Genomic DNA, 14383 nt, shown 5'->3' on the forward strand with positions numbered 1-14383 from the left:
CAAAAAAACCTCAGTAGATGCTAAATTAGACATACATGCTAGCAAATTGCCAAAACACTAGATTTTAACCCAGAATTAGCCCCCAAAAATCTCAGTACATAGTAAATTTGCTAAAAAAAACAAAACAAAAACCACCACATTGTTAAATATTAGCTTAACTTGAAATTAGCTAGAAAAACATAATAATAATAATAAAAAATGCTAGCATGTTGCCAAAATACTAGCTTAACTCAGAATTAGCACAAAAACCTCATTAGATGCCATCAGGTGATGCCAAATTAGCCAAAGCTGATAGCACAGTGGTAAAATATTAGCTAAAATCAAAATCTGCCTTAAAAACCTCAGTAGCATTAATGTCCTTAACATGAAAAGAAAAATACAAAAAAGAGCTAAAACACAGTTTTGCTTTGGAAAAAAAAATATTTTTTTCCATATATTGTTGGTTTTCAGTGAACAAATGGAGCAATAAAGACAAAAAAAATAAGAAACGGAAAAACACGATACCACAATGAAACAAGTAAAATGTATTTTATGTTCACCAACCAAAAAAATTAACATAAAAACACAATGATACTTAAAGTAATAATGGAAAAATAACCCCCAAATAAACAAATCCTGTAATAACGAAACAAAATCAACCCAAATGACTTCAAGTTCACTGATGATGCATACAGTACAAATCAACAAATAACATTTCATAAACTTCTTTTATATATTTGTATATATACCTATTTAACACTCTCAGGAAAGGCCTTGCAGATATGCAACAGCTAAATATATTATTAATCGTGTTATATATTATTACCCTATGAGATAATTATCCCCAAATATCACATTATTTCCTTGTTAACGACACCTAATTTGGCCCTGAGAGGGTAAAGATTCTGGACTTTTTATTGAGTAACATAACAAAAAGTCATAAAAGCTCAAATATGATTTCATTCATTATTAAATAAAATAAAGCAGGTATTTGATGCTGGATTACAAAACAGATGGCATTATGTTCAAATGATGAAGAGGACTAAAAGGTGGAATCATACTTTCCTTTCCGGATGTTTCTGGTTTGGCAGCAATTTTGGTAAAAAAAAAAAAAAAAAGAGGAGAGTAAAAAAAAAAAAAAAGATTATTAATCACTAAAACATAAAGACAAAGCATTAAACAGACGGTCACTTCTTCTGCATTTAAATAGGTGAAAGATCATGAACATCATGCTGTTTATTTGGGGTTTTCAGGTAAAACGAGGGAAAACGGAGAAGCTAAAGATCATTCAGACTGCAGAGGAGAAAAGATGCAGCTCTTTTCTGAAAATCTGAACACTTTTATTATTTATGGTCTAAATTCACGTTTGTTTTATAGCTTATTAGGCTCCAAAATATCAACCAAAAAATGTTGACAGTCTGTAAATTGACACGTTTCTGTGTGGATTTAACCGACTTTTATAGAAATAAAGTTATTTTCAACCACTTGAAGACCACTTTTACCAACATGCTTGTAAGACAAAACACAACACAGAAGTCAATCAGTCTGCAAGTCAAAAAATCCACATTTGCTTCTTAATTAAGTAACTTAAAATAAAAAATAAATAAATCAATGAAAGTCTCAGGAAAGATCAAGAAAGTGAAGCAGAGCAGCATTCAGGAGCACATGCACACAAACAAACATCCTGACGCTCTTACTTGAATCCCCATCCAGTTCCTCCAAGGATTATTGCTGCCACCAGAATTGCACCAGCAACCGAGCCTATGATGATATTGGTGCCGCTGGGACCTGTGGGAACGAATCAGCCGCTAAGATGAAAATAAAACTTTGGAGAAAAAAGTCTCAGGAAAAGAATCATTTTCTTTGTTTATATTTTGCAGGTCATACATGAAAATCTGATTGAAGATAATAATTATAAAATGAGTTTATTAAAAAGTATAATTGTTTTGAATATATTTTTCTTTTGTAATGTCTTGTAAACATTTTGGAAAGTTTGCTACAAACATTAAGTATTAGGGTGGATAATACAAAAGAAATAAAAGTAAGCAAAAAGTGTTAAAGAAAGCTATTTTTTTATATTGTATTTTAATTTTTTTTAAGGTTCTGAATGTAAAATATTTTAGTTATTTCTATGTTTCTCCACTTAAGTTTCATCAAGAGAATAAACTAAGAGGTTTGGGTTTTGTATTTTTTCTGCAAAAGATTTGTTTTAGTTTAATAGTTTTTTTTTTCATAAAACTTGAAAAATGATTTTTTATCTATTGAATGTGAAGTTCTGCTGCTGGATTTCTATTGAATTAATTTCTTTAAATAAATTTAGAGGTCAAAACATCAAATTTAGTTCAATATTTAACAATTTCTGTAAAATAAAGAAAAACATTTGTTTGTGCTGCATTGTAGAATGTACCATAAAAAAACAAAAAACAATTTGGTCTCCTAAGTTAACGTTGACGATTATGATGGAGAATTAGATCCACTTTGAAAAAAACTACAAGAATAAAAGTCATAAAATTATAAGAATTATTAAATTAAGCCTTTAACATTGTAAAACATCGACTCTTTTACTAATAATTTTGAGTTTATTTTTGTATAATTATGATTTTTTTCTGAATTTTGTATTTGTTTTTTACACTTTTTTTTTTATAAATTTACAACATTTTTCTAACAAATATTACCAGTTTTTTCCTCATAATTTTACAGCTTTATTCTCATATTTTTAAACTTTTTTCTCATAAATTTAGAGCATTTTTCTTGTACATATTATATCTTTATTTGCATAATTTTATAACTTTATTCTTGTATTTTTTCTTATGTTTTGTCCTAATAAATAGACCAATTTTTTCTAACAAATATTACAAATTTTTCTCATACATATTGCATCTTTTTATTTAATTTTACTTTATTCTCATATTTTTTTTACTTTTTTTCTCATAAATGTACTACGTTTTTCTCTTAGATAAATCTTTTGTCTCATAATTTTACAAGTTTATCATCATATTTTTAAAGCATTTTGTCATAAATTTACGCAACATTTTATTTACATTATTCGACTTTTTTATAATTAAACAGCTTTTTTTCTCATAATTTTTTAACCCTTTTCTCAAAAATGTAATCATTTTTTCTCATAGATATTACATTTTTTTCTCATAATTTTACAAATTTATTCTATTTTTTTCTCATAAGTTTACAGCTTTATTCCTGTACTTTTTAACCTTTTTTATCATAAATTTACTAAATTTTTCTAATAAATATTACAAAATTTTCCTCATACTTTAACAACATTATTCTCTTTTTTCCAATTTTTTCATAAATTTACTACATTTTTCTTGTAAATATTACAAGTTTCTTTTCTTAATTTTACAACTTTATTCCTTTAATTTTTTTAACCCCTTTTCCTCATAAATTTACCTAAATTTTCTAATATATACATATTTTTCATAATCTAACAACTTTTTCTTTTTTCAATTTTTCCTCATAAATTTACTACATTTATCTCATAAATATTAGTTTTTTTCTTGATTTTACAACTTTATTCCTGTAATTTTTAAAACTTTTTTTTCATTTATTTACAACTTTTTTTTCTTAACTTCTTAACAAATTTATTCTCACAAATTATATTATTTTTATGGTGGCCCCAACTCTTTGTTGTGGATGTTAAAAAAGCTTTAGATGATAAAATACTAATTTTTAAAAATGGTTTGAACATTTGACCTTTGTGCTTCTCGGCCTGGTCATCCGGCGTGGGGGTGGGAATGGGGTTGAACAGACTGCAGTCCTTCCCCGTGTAGTCTGGATCACAGATGCACTTCACCTCGTTGCTGCAGGTCTGCAGGACACCGTGGAGAAGTGTGAGTGCGATGATGACACAAACGGAGGGTGTGGGGGGGTCAGGTGGACTCACGCCGTGGTGGGAGCAGACGTGGGACGGGGAAGAGCCTGGACAGGAGCTGAGGTTGAAGGTGGGGATGGGGAGGCAGCGCCGCTCCAAACACATCATACTGGGTCCACACGGGGTTCCGTCCTCCACGTAACCCAGATCAGACCCATCATCCAGGAACGCATGACCCCCCCTGGAGGTCAAAAAACATAATCTTGTGTCCCTAAACTCATTTATTAGCTACTGTCTGTAAAAAACGTAGTTTTTGGACCTGCAGTCCATGTATCTGTTCTGATGGTGGACAGTCAGACTGGTCAGTCGCCCTCGCAGTTCTCCAAACCTCGGCTGGGCTGTCAAGTTCGTGCAAAGCAGCAACCCACAGAGAACATCCCTGAAGAACAAAACCTCATTAGACCCTCAACCTTTTTGGAGCCACAGTAAACTTTTTGTCTTAATGATGTTCCTCCAGGAATCTGGTGCATTTTTGTAGTAGTTGAGGCAGAAAAAGCTTGAAATTGTTTCAGTTTTTCCTGTTTTCAATCAAAAATTTCAACTAAAGGCTGTAAGGCGATGTATACATTTTAATACACTTTATAGAAATACAATTTTATGTAACCACACGAAAAATAAAACATAAAAACCTTAACTATATTCCTTTTAAAACACAATTTTTTAATGTTTTTGTAGGAAAAATGTTAAAATTTAAACAATAATTAGGAGTGAATGGATCGATCTGAGTTTTGATATAATCGATACTAAATTTAAGTATCGATACTATCATGATGATATCAATATTTTCAATACTTTAGTCATATTTCTTCTTTAATATGTACTTGAATTTACTTATGGAGCTCAGGCAAGTGAGATGTTTAACTTTCTGCAGTGTTGCCAGATTGGGAGAAAAAAAAAAACCCTTTTATTTTTTACATTTTTGTACATTGTAGCTTTTTTTTTTTTTAATTTGAACTATTTACCGGTTTTATTATTATTGTTTTACTAATATACATGTTCTATATTTGATGTATGCTCAGCTCAGATTGTCGTGATTAAACATTTTCATTCATTGAAAGTCTCTGTCTTGGGTTTTAAGAAATTATGTTTTCCACAATTGTTCTACAATCACAATATTTCAAGGAAAAGTCTCAATATCGGTAATACTAGCCCTGTAATTACAATATAACTATTGTTGTTTTCCTAAATATGAAAAAACAAGACTCCAAATGTTTATTTGCAAAGCGGGTCTTACGTCACTTTCTGTGCTTGTCGAAACTGTCGCCTGTGACATCATCAATGTGCGACTTTCTTCAAAAGAAGAAGACGTTCTTCAAAGAACAAACTCTAAAACACCATAATTCATCTAAAGAATAAAGCCCAACGAGGTGTTTGTTAATTTATGGGGTACATGGAGGGGGGGATCACATGTTCTCAACATTTGTATCTTGGTAATACTAAGTAGTTTGTGGTTAATATTTATTTTAATTTCTCAGAAAAGTGCTCCAACTTGTTTATCTGTTAAATTAGATCCCTCTGGACCGGATGTTTAGTTCTTTGGAAGAAAAATATATTTTTTTTTCTGAAAAAGTAAAGATAGAAGTCTGTTATATTAGGAAAACTTCTTAAAAGCTCTTTTTTAACTTGTATTTTGAATTTTTTGCTGAGCCATAATGTCACAAATTTAAATGAAAATATCTCAAAATGTGGGTTTTCAGTAATTCAACCAAAAATAGATTAATTAATGAATTAATTACAGGTCTTGATATATTATTTGCACAAAAAATAATTATTATATAATATAGAACAATTTGGGGCAACATCATATAACTGGAATTGAATACTAAAAACTTTTATTTGATTTTTTCCAAATAAAAAAGTGACAAAACTATCATTTTAACCTTAATTCTGTTTATTTATTTTTTTTAACTTCTATTTAAATTCAAAATTTTCAAGAGCTGAAAGTAGAATGTTGAATTTATCCTTAGAAAACTGTTGTTTTAGTGAGAAAAACATGGTAACAAATGCTGTGACATTGACCCTATGAATTATGGGAGATGTAGTGAAAAAACATTGGCGCTGATATTGATCTGACTCTGAGCTTCATTGTTTTATGCTCTTTTTACACGGTTCAGCTTCATATCCAGCGGGACGCTCCACCACTATACACGATCTTAAACATTAAATAATAAGGATTTAAATGTAAAACGGCGTTTAATGAAATCCCTCACTGCTTGTTGCACTGAACCCATCCCTGACCACTGGGGTCTGGACCGCAGTTCCCTTTCTCTGTTCCCTCAGAGTTCAGCTTTTCGTAGCAAAATCTGTCGGCCGAGTCTGAAAGGAAAGAATATTCATCAAATACTGAATCAAATTCTAACATAAAATATATCAAAAAAAGACACGGTTTGAGTTAAAAGTGATCCACAGGGAAGCAGAGGTGAGTCAGAAACCCACCGAAGCCCCACAGAGTTCTGCACTGGTCGTCTCTGGTCTTACAGCGGCCTTCATAGCAGCGGCCCCGCCCTGCAGCACAGGCGTAGCCGTCCAGTTTGTGGACATTGTGAGGGCACTTCGAAAGGAGGAGGAGTCATAAAATCAAATCAAACTTTATTTAAAACCAGATAGAGATCAATAGATCCAACTACACTGACTTTGATTACTGAGAGGGTTTAAAAATGTGACATTCTTCTGATGATGGAGGACATAGATAATTCATCGAAAAAGCTTTATCCCTTTTTTTCACCTGGCTGGTGTCTCCTGTGCAGGTCTCTGCGATGTCACAGTCGTTCACGGCTTCACGGCACATCACGCCTCTCAGCTCATACTGGATCAACCAGAGGAGATGAGAGACGATTTTTGAGGTCAAAACTACTAAAAACAGTCAAAATACTGACATCCAATCATTATAGAAGACTTCAACTGTGTTTAAAATCGAGTTTCTTCATTTATTACAGAGGATATGGTACTTAAATAAACCACAATAAGTAAAAAGTTGAGTAAAATAAAAAAAAAGCAAAGTAGAATTACAGATTTTTAAGCCCCTGACTACAAACTTAAACACCTTTCTTAGACATTAACATTTTTCACATTTTTTGCTCAAATCTTAAAAAAATGGTTCAGTATTATAGAATAAAACAAAAATCTGATCGAGATTTAAGTAGATGTGGAGAGCTGCATGTATCTGTGCAAAAGAAATGGCACAGGAGATTGATAGACAAGCTCTCCAGCCAATCAGGACGCAGAATACAGAGTGGTTTAAAAAAGTATGCAAAATTCCACTGGAAAAAAATAAAAAATAAAATCAGTGAAACATCAAGACCATGAAAGGTGAACAATGATATAGTGAGTGAATTCTGTATTGTCAATCCTACATAAGTCGTTTGGGCTACTTGAGAAGTTTGTAATTAGCATAGCATGATGCTAAAATGAATATTTTAGAAGTTTTTCTTCCTTTTTTTTTAATACTTTTTTGCTATAATCTCACACATTTACAACAACCACGCAGATATTGTTACTGTCAGTCTGTAAACGTTGAAGCGGCTTCACCAGAGCTCATCTTATAAACACATTTTCTTCAGAGAGGGATTTAAAAATGTAATAAAAAAGAAATTATAAATGAATCTAGACTTTATCTAGACTTTTCTGCCAAATCTGTCGGTAAAAGGAGGTCACACCTTAAAACTGTGAACTAAACTAAATCAAAAGGGGGCGGGGCAACAGCCAAAAGAGCTTTAATCAAATCATTAAAACATATTTTATGACAAAAAAATGTTTTGCTTAAAAGATAATATTTCTGTCAGTTAATCCTTAACCATTTGATGCCTGAATTTATTTCCTAAAAATAAAAAAGAATAAAATAACATAAAAACATTTAAATATTTTATTTTATATTGAGTGTTTTTTTAAATGAAAGGCAAACAAAGGAAAAAATAAATAATAATAAAAAAAATCTCATCATTTACTCTGATCTGATTAGCATCTGAAATGTCAACAATTTTCCTTTCTAAAAGTTGCAATACTGCTATAAAATTAAATCTATCATCGAGAAAAGACGTAGTCATCGAGAAACTGCCAAAAAAAGAACACTGACACACCGTCAATCTATTTATCACCACTTTTTTTGTTCTTCTTAAGGTATTTTCTTCTATAAAACTTATAAAAACAAAATAGTTTCAATTTAATTCAGACGTTTTAAGCCACTCACACTCAGGAAAAACCCTCAAGAAGGAACTCACCTTGCAGTTTCTGCAGCAGAGCCCGTTGCTGCACAAAGCATTGTGGGTAAGAGTGCACTTTTTACAGCAGTTGGCTCCTTTCTGAGCACATTCCTGAATCCAAAAAGAAAAACAAAATCTATTTTTTATCTTTATCCCCCACAATTAAACAAAATTTCTTCTGGAAAATGACAAAAATTCTGTTGAGTTGCCACAAAATGACAACTTTCCTAATTTTAATCAAAGCAGAAAGGCTTCAGCCGCTCTCACCTCAAGTGACCCGCAGTCACATTCCTCTCCGAGCTCCACAAATCCATTTCCACACCTCGGAGGGTCCAAAAGCTGCAGGAAAACACAAAACATGAAGCATCCGCGTCTTAACTTCTAACCAAACAAATCCCTTCTAACCATTGTGGGCTTGTTGAAGAGGCAGCCGCCTCCTCCCTGCTGGAGGAAACGCAGGTACTGCTCGATACTGCAGCGGGAAAACTTCTTGGGCAGGTGGTAGCTGTTTCAAACACAAAAAAAGTTGTTTTTTTTTAATAAAAACACCAAACGGATGCATTTAAATCTGTCAGGATGGTTAGAAATCCTAAAATATGAGTTTATACCCCGTATCTTCCATGATGCAGCCAATCCACGGGTCTGGACACCTGCAGCTTCCTGCACAAACAATGTAATTTAAGTAACAAAAATAATGAAGAAATAGAGAAATTAAGAGGAGAAATAATTCAAAGAAACATATTTTGAGTTTTACCTGCAGATATTTGCTCCTTGGTCCTCAGCATGCCGACGTTCTGCCCCAGACTCTGACACAGAGTGATGGCCATGGGGCCCCTGCTGCCAAACTGAACAAATAAAGTTTTTTTTTTTAAAACTGCTTCTTCTCAAACAACCCTTTATATTTACAATCACCTCATTGACGCCTCCGCCGCGTGTCAGTGAGCAGATGCCTCCGATGTAAGCTGCCTCGCCGCGGTTGCTCTTAAACGTCCTCCCTCTGTGAAGAAAGACGAATAAACTCGTAAAAAATTAAACACGATAAACGATGAGGAGGCGTGAACCTACGAGAAGAGATGGACGGCATCGCAGCGGTCGCTGATGCTCCTCTTCCTGTACTTCATGAAGTCTCGCAACGTGACCATGGTGTCATCGACGACGGCGATTTTGTTCTCCGACGACCAGGTTTCCATGGCGACCAGGACGATGCGGGTGTTAAGCTGCTCTTTGTAGATCTGAGTGAGATCATGAGGGAGAATAATCGATAAAAATATGCCATACTTAAACTTCAATCAGGTAATAAATGATTTATGAATTCCAAACATGTAATTAAAGCCAAGAGTGGGCGGAGTTAGTGGGCGGAGTTAGTGGACCCTCTGCAGCGGTTGTATCTTTAAAAAACGTCCATCGAATAACTTCTGTACTTTTAGGCATCGTCAGAATTCAAATGATTTGATGTAAAAGTAAAAAATAAAATTTTAATGTTACAAAAATGTATTTTAAAGCTAACTTGCTGTTGGAATAGTCCATTGCTGCACAGGAACGGGGGAGGACGAAACACTTTCACATGAGCAGTCATTTCAGTGATTTATATATATAAATATATAAGTTTAATGTAATGGGCATGAAAATTATTTAAGACATTTTTTTATAAGTTTTCAACATTCAATTATCTGCCTTCTCTTAATGGTACCAATCCTCACTTGCTAAACGACTGAAGCTCTTAACTCTCCCGCATGACAAACCACTTTTTTCAAAATGGCCGCTTTACTGTTGGTTTTATCTCCATAGCAACCATTTTATTTTTTGTTCTTCTGGGGCTGACGAATAGGTCTGCATCATTTTCATAACAATAGACAAAAGTAATTTTTTAAATTTCCTTGGCAACGGAGGTTTTTTGTTAAATAACGGTCCACGCTTTTAATATGTTCATATCACGTCATATTTTTTTGTTCAGCTAGAGCCAACAAATCATGTATTCAATTTTCACAACATTTCGGTAAAAAATGTGCGAGCCATAAAGGAACGCCACTTTCGCTAGTTAGTTATGCTAACGGATACAACTCCTAAATCAGACTTTTTTTTCCGAGAAGTTTCTCAATGAAATTCTGAGGTAACAGATCAAAATCCTTAATAGGAGTTTAAATTTGTAGCTGGTACTAAAGGGGATTTTTATGGAAAATTCAAGATGGCGTCACTTACTGAGGTCAAAGGTCAACTAAACTTCAGCTGTGGTTGTAGACTTAACCTGGTGTGTGAAATTTTGTGAAGATCGCTCAAACAAAAGTTTTCTCTGATGTGCAAAAATGTAATAATCTCCAAATTTCCAACGCTGCCACAACAAGGTTTATTTTTAATTACGACTTTTAATCTTGTAAATTTACGAGTAAAAAAGTCGCAACTGTTAAATTATGAGAGTAAAGTCGTAAATTTATGACTTAAAAAGTCTTGGCTAAATCTATGAATTTTTTTTCCTCCTAAATGTATTAGATTTAATGGCGTAAATTTAGTTAATTTAAGTAGAAGCTAAATTAAAGTTAGTTTGAAGATGAAGTGGTTTTTCTTATCGTCTATTCTATAAAATAATAAATAATCTATTTTAAAGATAAAATAAAGATTAATATGAACATAAACACATGGAAGTATAAGTGTACTGTCACTGAAATTCCTATATTCTTTTGTATTGAGCAAGCTGTGGACCTTTGGGCATCCCATAATAATTTTAGAACTTCCTTTGAAAATGTCTAATTTGCTTTTTTTTGTTGGTTTTGTATTATTTTTTATTTGCATTATTGTTTTGTAGTATTTTTGGAGAGATTTTTCTATTGTTTCTCTTACTGTGATGTCATTTATTTATGTTTTTTGTGGTGTTGGACATCCCCCATGCCCAAAATTCATTTTCACCAGGTACTCGAGCGTGTAAATTTTGGAGAGTTTTTGATTATGTAGTAAAAATTAAATTTTCGCTCAAAGAAAGAAGAATTTGCAAAAGCAATGTGGTCCTTTCAGTCCAGGACGGCGGCGGAACAAAACATTTTCATATTTTTAACATCATCAGAACCTAAAGGAATGCAAACAGCTGCAACAGCTTTCTTTGAACACAAGGTGGTGCTGTAGGACAGATATGATCAAATTCTGTCCCTTCAAAATAAAAGACGCTGCAGCTGCTAAACATTGTGGGGAAAAATCCTTTACATAAACACATAAAGAAATAAAAGAAAGCGAGTGTTTGGACTGTTTCCATGGAAACCAATGCAGCCATTGTCCCTTTAGATGCTTCAGGATTTCACACATTTCACTTTTTTATACTGGAGCACGCCAAACTAAGTTGAATAATGTCAAAGATAGGAAAGAATAAAAAAGAACAAACAACATGTATTACAGATAGAGATGACTGATTATGTGGAAAGCAATGATTTCAATTTAGAAAAAAATTAATTATTCATGAAAGCTAAAAGGAGTCTGGTTCAAAACAACTGAAGGAAATATTCTGAGATATAAAATGTTTGGACTACATAAAAGTCGGCAGTCGTCTCATCCGCTATGAGGGGGACAAAAACTGATGACTGGACATTGAAACTCAGTTATTGTTTGGATTATGAGACATTTAAACATCTTCTCACCAAATCAGCCATGTTCACCACCGATTTGGCGAAATTCCTCGTCTTCTCAACAGACCGATCTATCCGCACAAACTGACAAAGACAGAACAAAACATTTAAGGAATAAACCACTGAGAGGACGGCGGCGGTGACAGTGTTTCCCACCAACCATTTCATAATCGTTCACGACCATCAGCTCGATGTATTTGGTCTCGGTCTGGACCGTTCGTTGTCCGCGCCTCACCTGGAGGACGAAAAGATGACGCACAAACGTTTGGGTGAGCTGTCGCGGTAACCTTCACAGGACACAGACGCACGACGCATGAGCAGCAGGTAAGAGCATCACTCACACAGCAGAAACGTTCTCCTCTAAAGGACGACCCAAAGAACTACATTCATTTATTTAAGCTGAAAAACACTCTTCATCTGTAGCTTTGAGGCGAAATAGGATAGAATAACCTTAAAAACCATCCAGTTAAATCATTAAATAAAAAGCTGTGAATTAAAGTGATTTTTTTTTCAAAGCTGGCAAAAATTAAGTCATATTATTAAAAATATTTAAACTAAAAATGTGTAAAAGTAACTAAATAAATGAGAACAGAATTTAGAGGTCAAAATTAAATAACTTAAGAGTGATGCAATTCAAAAATACCCAAAATACGAAGGAATTTATAAGGAAATATTTTGAAAAAACAAGAGCAGCAAATCCTGTCAATACTCAGTTCAATTTACAGCTTTCAGGCATTTTTAAAGTCTTTATTTTCTGAATTTAAACCAAATTATTCAGAAATTTGGCGCTCTAATTTAATCTATATGGAGAGAAATAGTCTCATCGGATTTGTGTGTAATTCTTGATTTGTAACTCATGTAGTAATTCATTTTGTTGCTAACATTGAGCACTTAAATTGTTTATTTACATGCACAAAATGACAAAATATAATTTACAAACTAACTGCACTCACAAATTTTTAAAAGTACACACAAAACGCCTGTTTTAAACACACAAAATTACACAAATTAGATGTGAGACTCTTTTCACATCTTCAAGTTTTGTGTGTAAATGATGCGTTTAGATGCTGCTAGAATGCTGGGTCATCAGAGTTTTCCTATTAGCTGCTTCGAACTTAATTTGTGAAAAATATCTGGTGAAAACTTGACATTTTGCCACCTTCTTAAACCGATATGCCCGTTAATTAATAATAAAAAATGTCTAAATATGTGTTTTAAAACACTTAATACTACAGTTTGTCTTCCCTTATCTCTCGAGCTTTTGTCACGAAGCTCTTCCACAATTAGACTTTTTTATATTAATTATCGGGCATATAAGTGGAAAAATGTCAAGTTTTCACCAGATATTATTCACAATCTAAGTTCAAAGCGGCTGATAAGAAAACTCTGATGACCCAGCATTCTAGCAGCATTTAAACGCATCATTTACACACAAAACTTAGACACGTGAAATAAGTCACACATCAGAATTGAGTGTAAATGTGGTTCTGGGTGTGTATAAAAGGCGATTGGTGCGTACTTGTGAAAGATTTGTGTGTAGTTAGCTTTAATCTGCTGACTTTTAAAGTTGTGCGTGTGTAAAATTGTATTTTTTTTTTACATTTTATAATTTAGTACACAATTACAAGTGCATAAAATTACGCACAAAATGAGTTATGAATCAGAATTACGCACACACAAATTGGATGAGTCTATTTTCTCTCCATAAATCCCTTTTATCTGTGACTGTTTCTGCCTGTACCTTTTTTAAAATTTCAAACTTTATTAACACTAATATGAAGAAACAAAGTAAATTTATTTAGACACATACAATTGATTAAAAAACATTTAACTATCCTTTTTTTAACTTAACGTTCCCAATATTTTCTAAAATAAAAATAAAAAATAAGTAATTAGTAATTCCGAGTCAAACTAGACTAAATTAGATTTAAAAACACAGGAAAATGAAATAAAATCTCATCTGTAATTGTTTAAGGATGATTAGTGCACAGCTAACAGTGATAATGGAGTTGTGCACAAACACTGACTTGTCTTTTTGAGCGTCTCAGGCCTGGAAAAACCTTCGCCTCGTTGTTGAATTCTCCACTTCCATCCTTCTGCCCGTCTTCTTTACTGTAACCATCCGACTGTCCTTCAGGCGCCGTGCTGTTCGCGGAGCAGCCTGCAGCACACAAACTCATTACAGACACATACACATATAAAAGTGACGAGTCATCAGTCCAAAATGGATTCAACGGCGTATTTTAGTCTCCTGCCAGTCTGCAGGAGAGATCAATATCATGCAGCCAAAGGAGGAAGTAGCAGGAGAAGGAGACACGAAGGTGGAAACGGCGAGAATGATTTTAGGAGAATTAAAGGAGCGTTTGGGATGAACATGAGACATCCAGCAAGGTCGGAGATGACACAGGCTGTGACTGCGCTGTCATCCAAGAAAAACGTGACTCTGCAACTTTATTAAGACTCAAGAAACTCCATCCGTGTCAAATCTTTTGAAAGAGAATTGTAGCAGATTTGCACTCAAGTTAAAATCTTCATTTAAATAAGAGGGGGAGGGGTGCTGGATGTGTATAAAATAAAGTAAAATTAAACGAAAAGAAACGAAACATTACAAAACGAAACATAAAATAAAATAAAATGAAATGAAACGAAACATAATTAAATAAAATAAACAAAAAAACCACAACAAAACAAAAAAATAAAACAAAACG

General features: G+C 33.2%; 1 protein-coding gene and 1 long non-coding RNA gene across 2 annotated transcripts in view; one reads left to right on the plus strand and one right to left on the minus strand.

Moving 5' to 3' along the window:
• Window positions 1-14383, minus strand: part of LOC112153930 (disintegrin and metalloproteinase domain-containing protein 11) — a 52172-nt gene that overhangs the window by 20149 nt on the left and 17640 nt on the right. Inside the window, exons 8-24 of the mRNA XM_036216980.1 lie at window positions 13703-13836; window positions 11836-11910; window positions 11688-11759; window positions 9133-9299; window positions 8980-9064; window positions 8822-8912; window positions 8676-8727; window positions 8473-8572; window positions 8335-8406; window positions 8086-8178; window positions 6594-6674; window positions 6305-6419; window positions 6079-6184; window positions 4128-4247; window positions 3881-4049; window positions 3691-3805; window positions 1677-1767 (exon numbers count right to left, since the gene is read on the minus strand). Of these exons, the coding sequence (XP_036072873.1) occupies window positions 1677-1767; window positions 3691-3805; window positions 3881-4049; window positions 4128-4247; window positions 6079-6184; window positions 6305-6419; window positions 6594-6674; window positions 8086-8178; window positions 8335-8406; window positions 8473-8572; window positions 8676-8727; window positions 8822-8912; window positions 8980-9064; window positions 9133-9299; window positions 11688-11759; window positions 11836-11910; window positions 13703-13836 (1738 nt within the window). The remainder of the gene's footprint in view (window positions 1-1676; window positions 1768-3690; window positions 3806-3880; window positions 4050-4127; window positions 4248-6078; window positions 6185-6304; window positions 6420-6593; window positions 6675-8085; window positions 8179-8334; window positions 8407-8472; window positions 8573-8675; window positions 8728-8821; window positions 8913-8979; window positions 9065-9132; window positions 9300-11687; window positions 11760-11835; window positions 11911-13702; window positions 13837-14383) is intronic.
• The window catches only part of LOC118600155, a 20456-nt gene continuing 17946 nt past the window's right edge, over window positions 11874-14383 (plus strand). Inside the window, exon 1 of the long non-coding RNA XR_004949716.1 lies at window positions 11874-11999. This is a non-coding gene — a long non-coding RNA (uncharacterized LOC118600155). The remainder of the gene's footprint in view (window positions 12000-14383) is intronic.

Source organism: Oryzias melastigma, linkage group LG19 (genome assembly GCF_002922805.2).
Source record: "Oryzias melastigma strain HK-1 linkage group LG19, ASM292280v2, whole genome shotgun sequence".
Taxonomy (NCBI): Eukaryota; Metazoa; Chordata; class Actinopteri; order Beloniformes; family Adrianichthyidae; genus Oryzias; species Oryzias melastigma.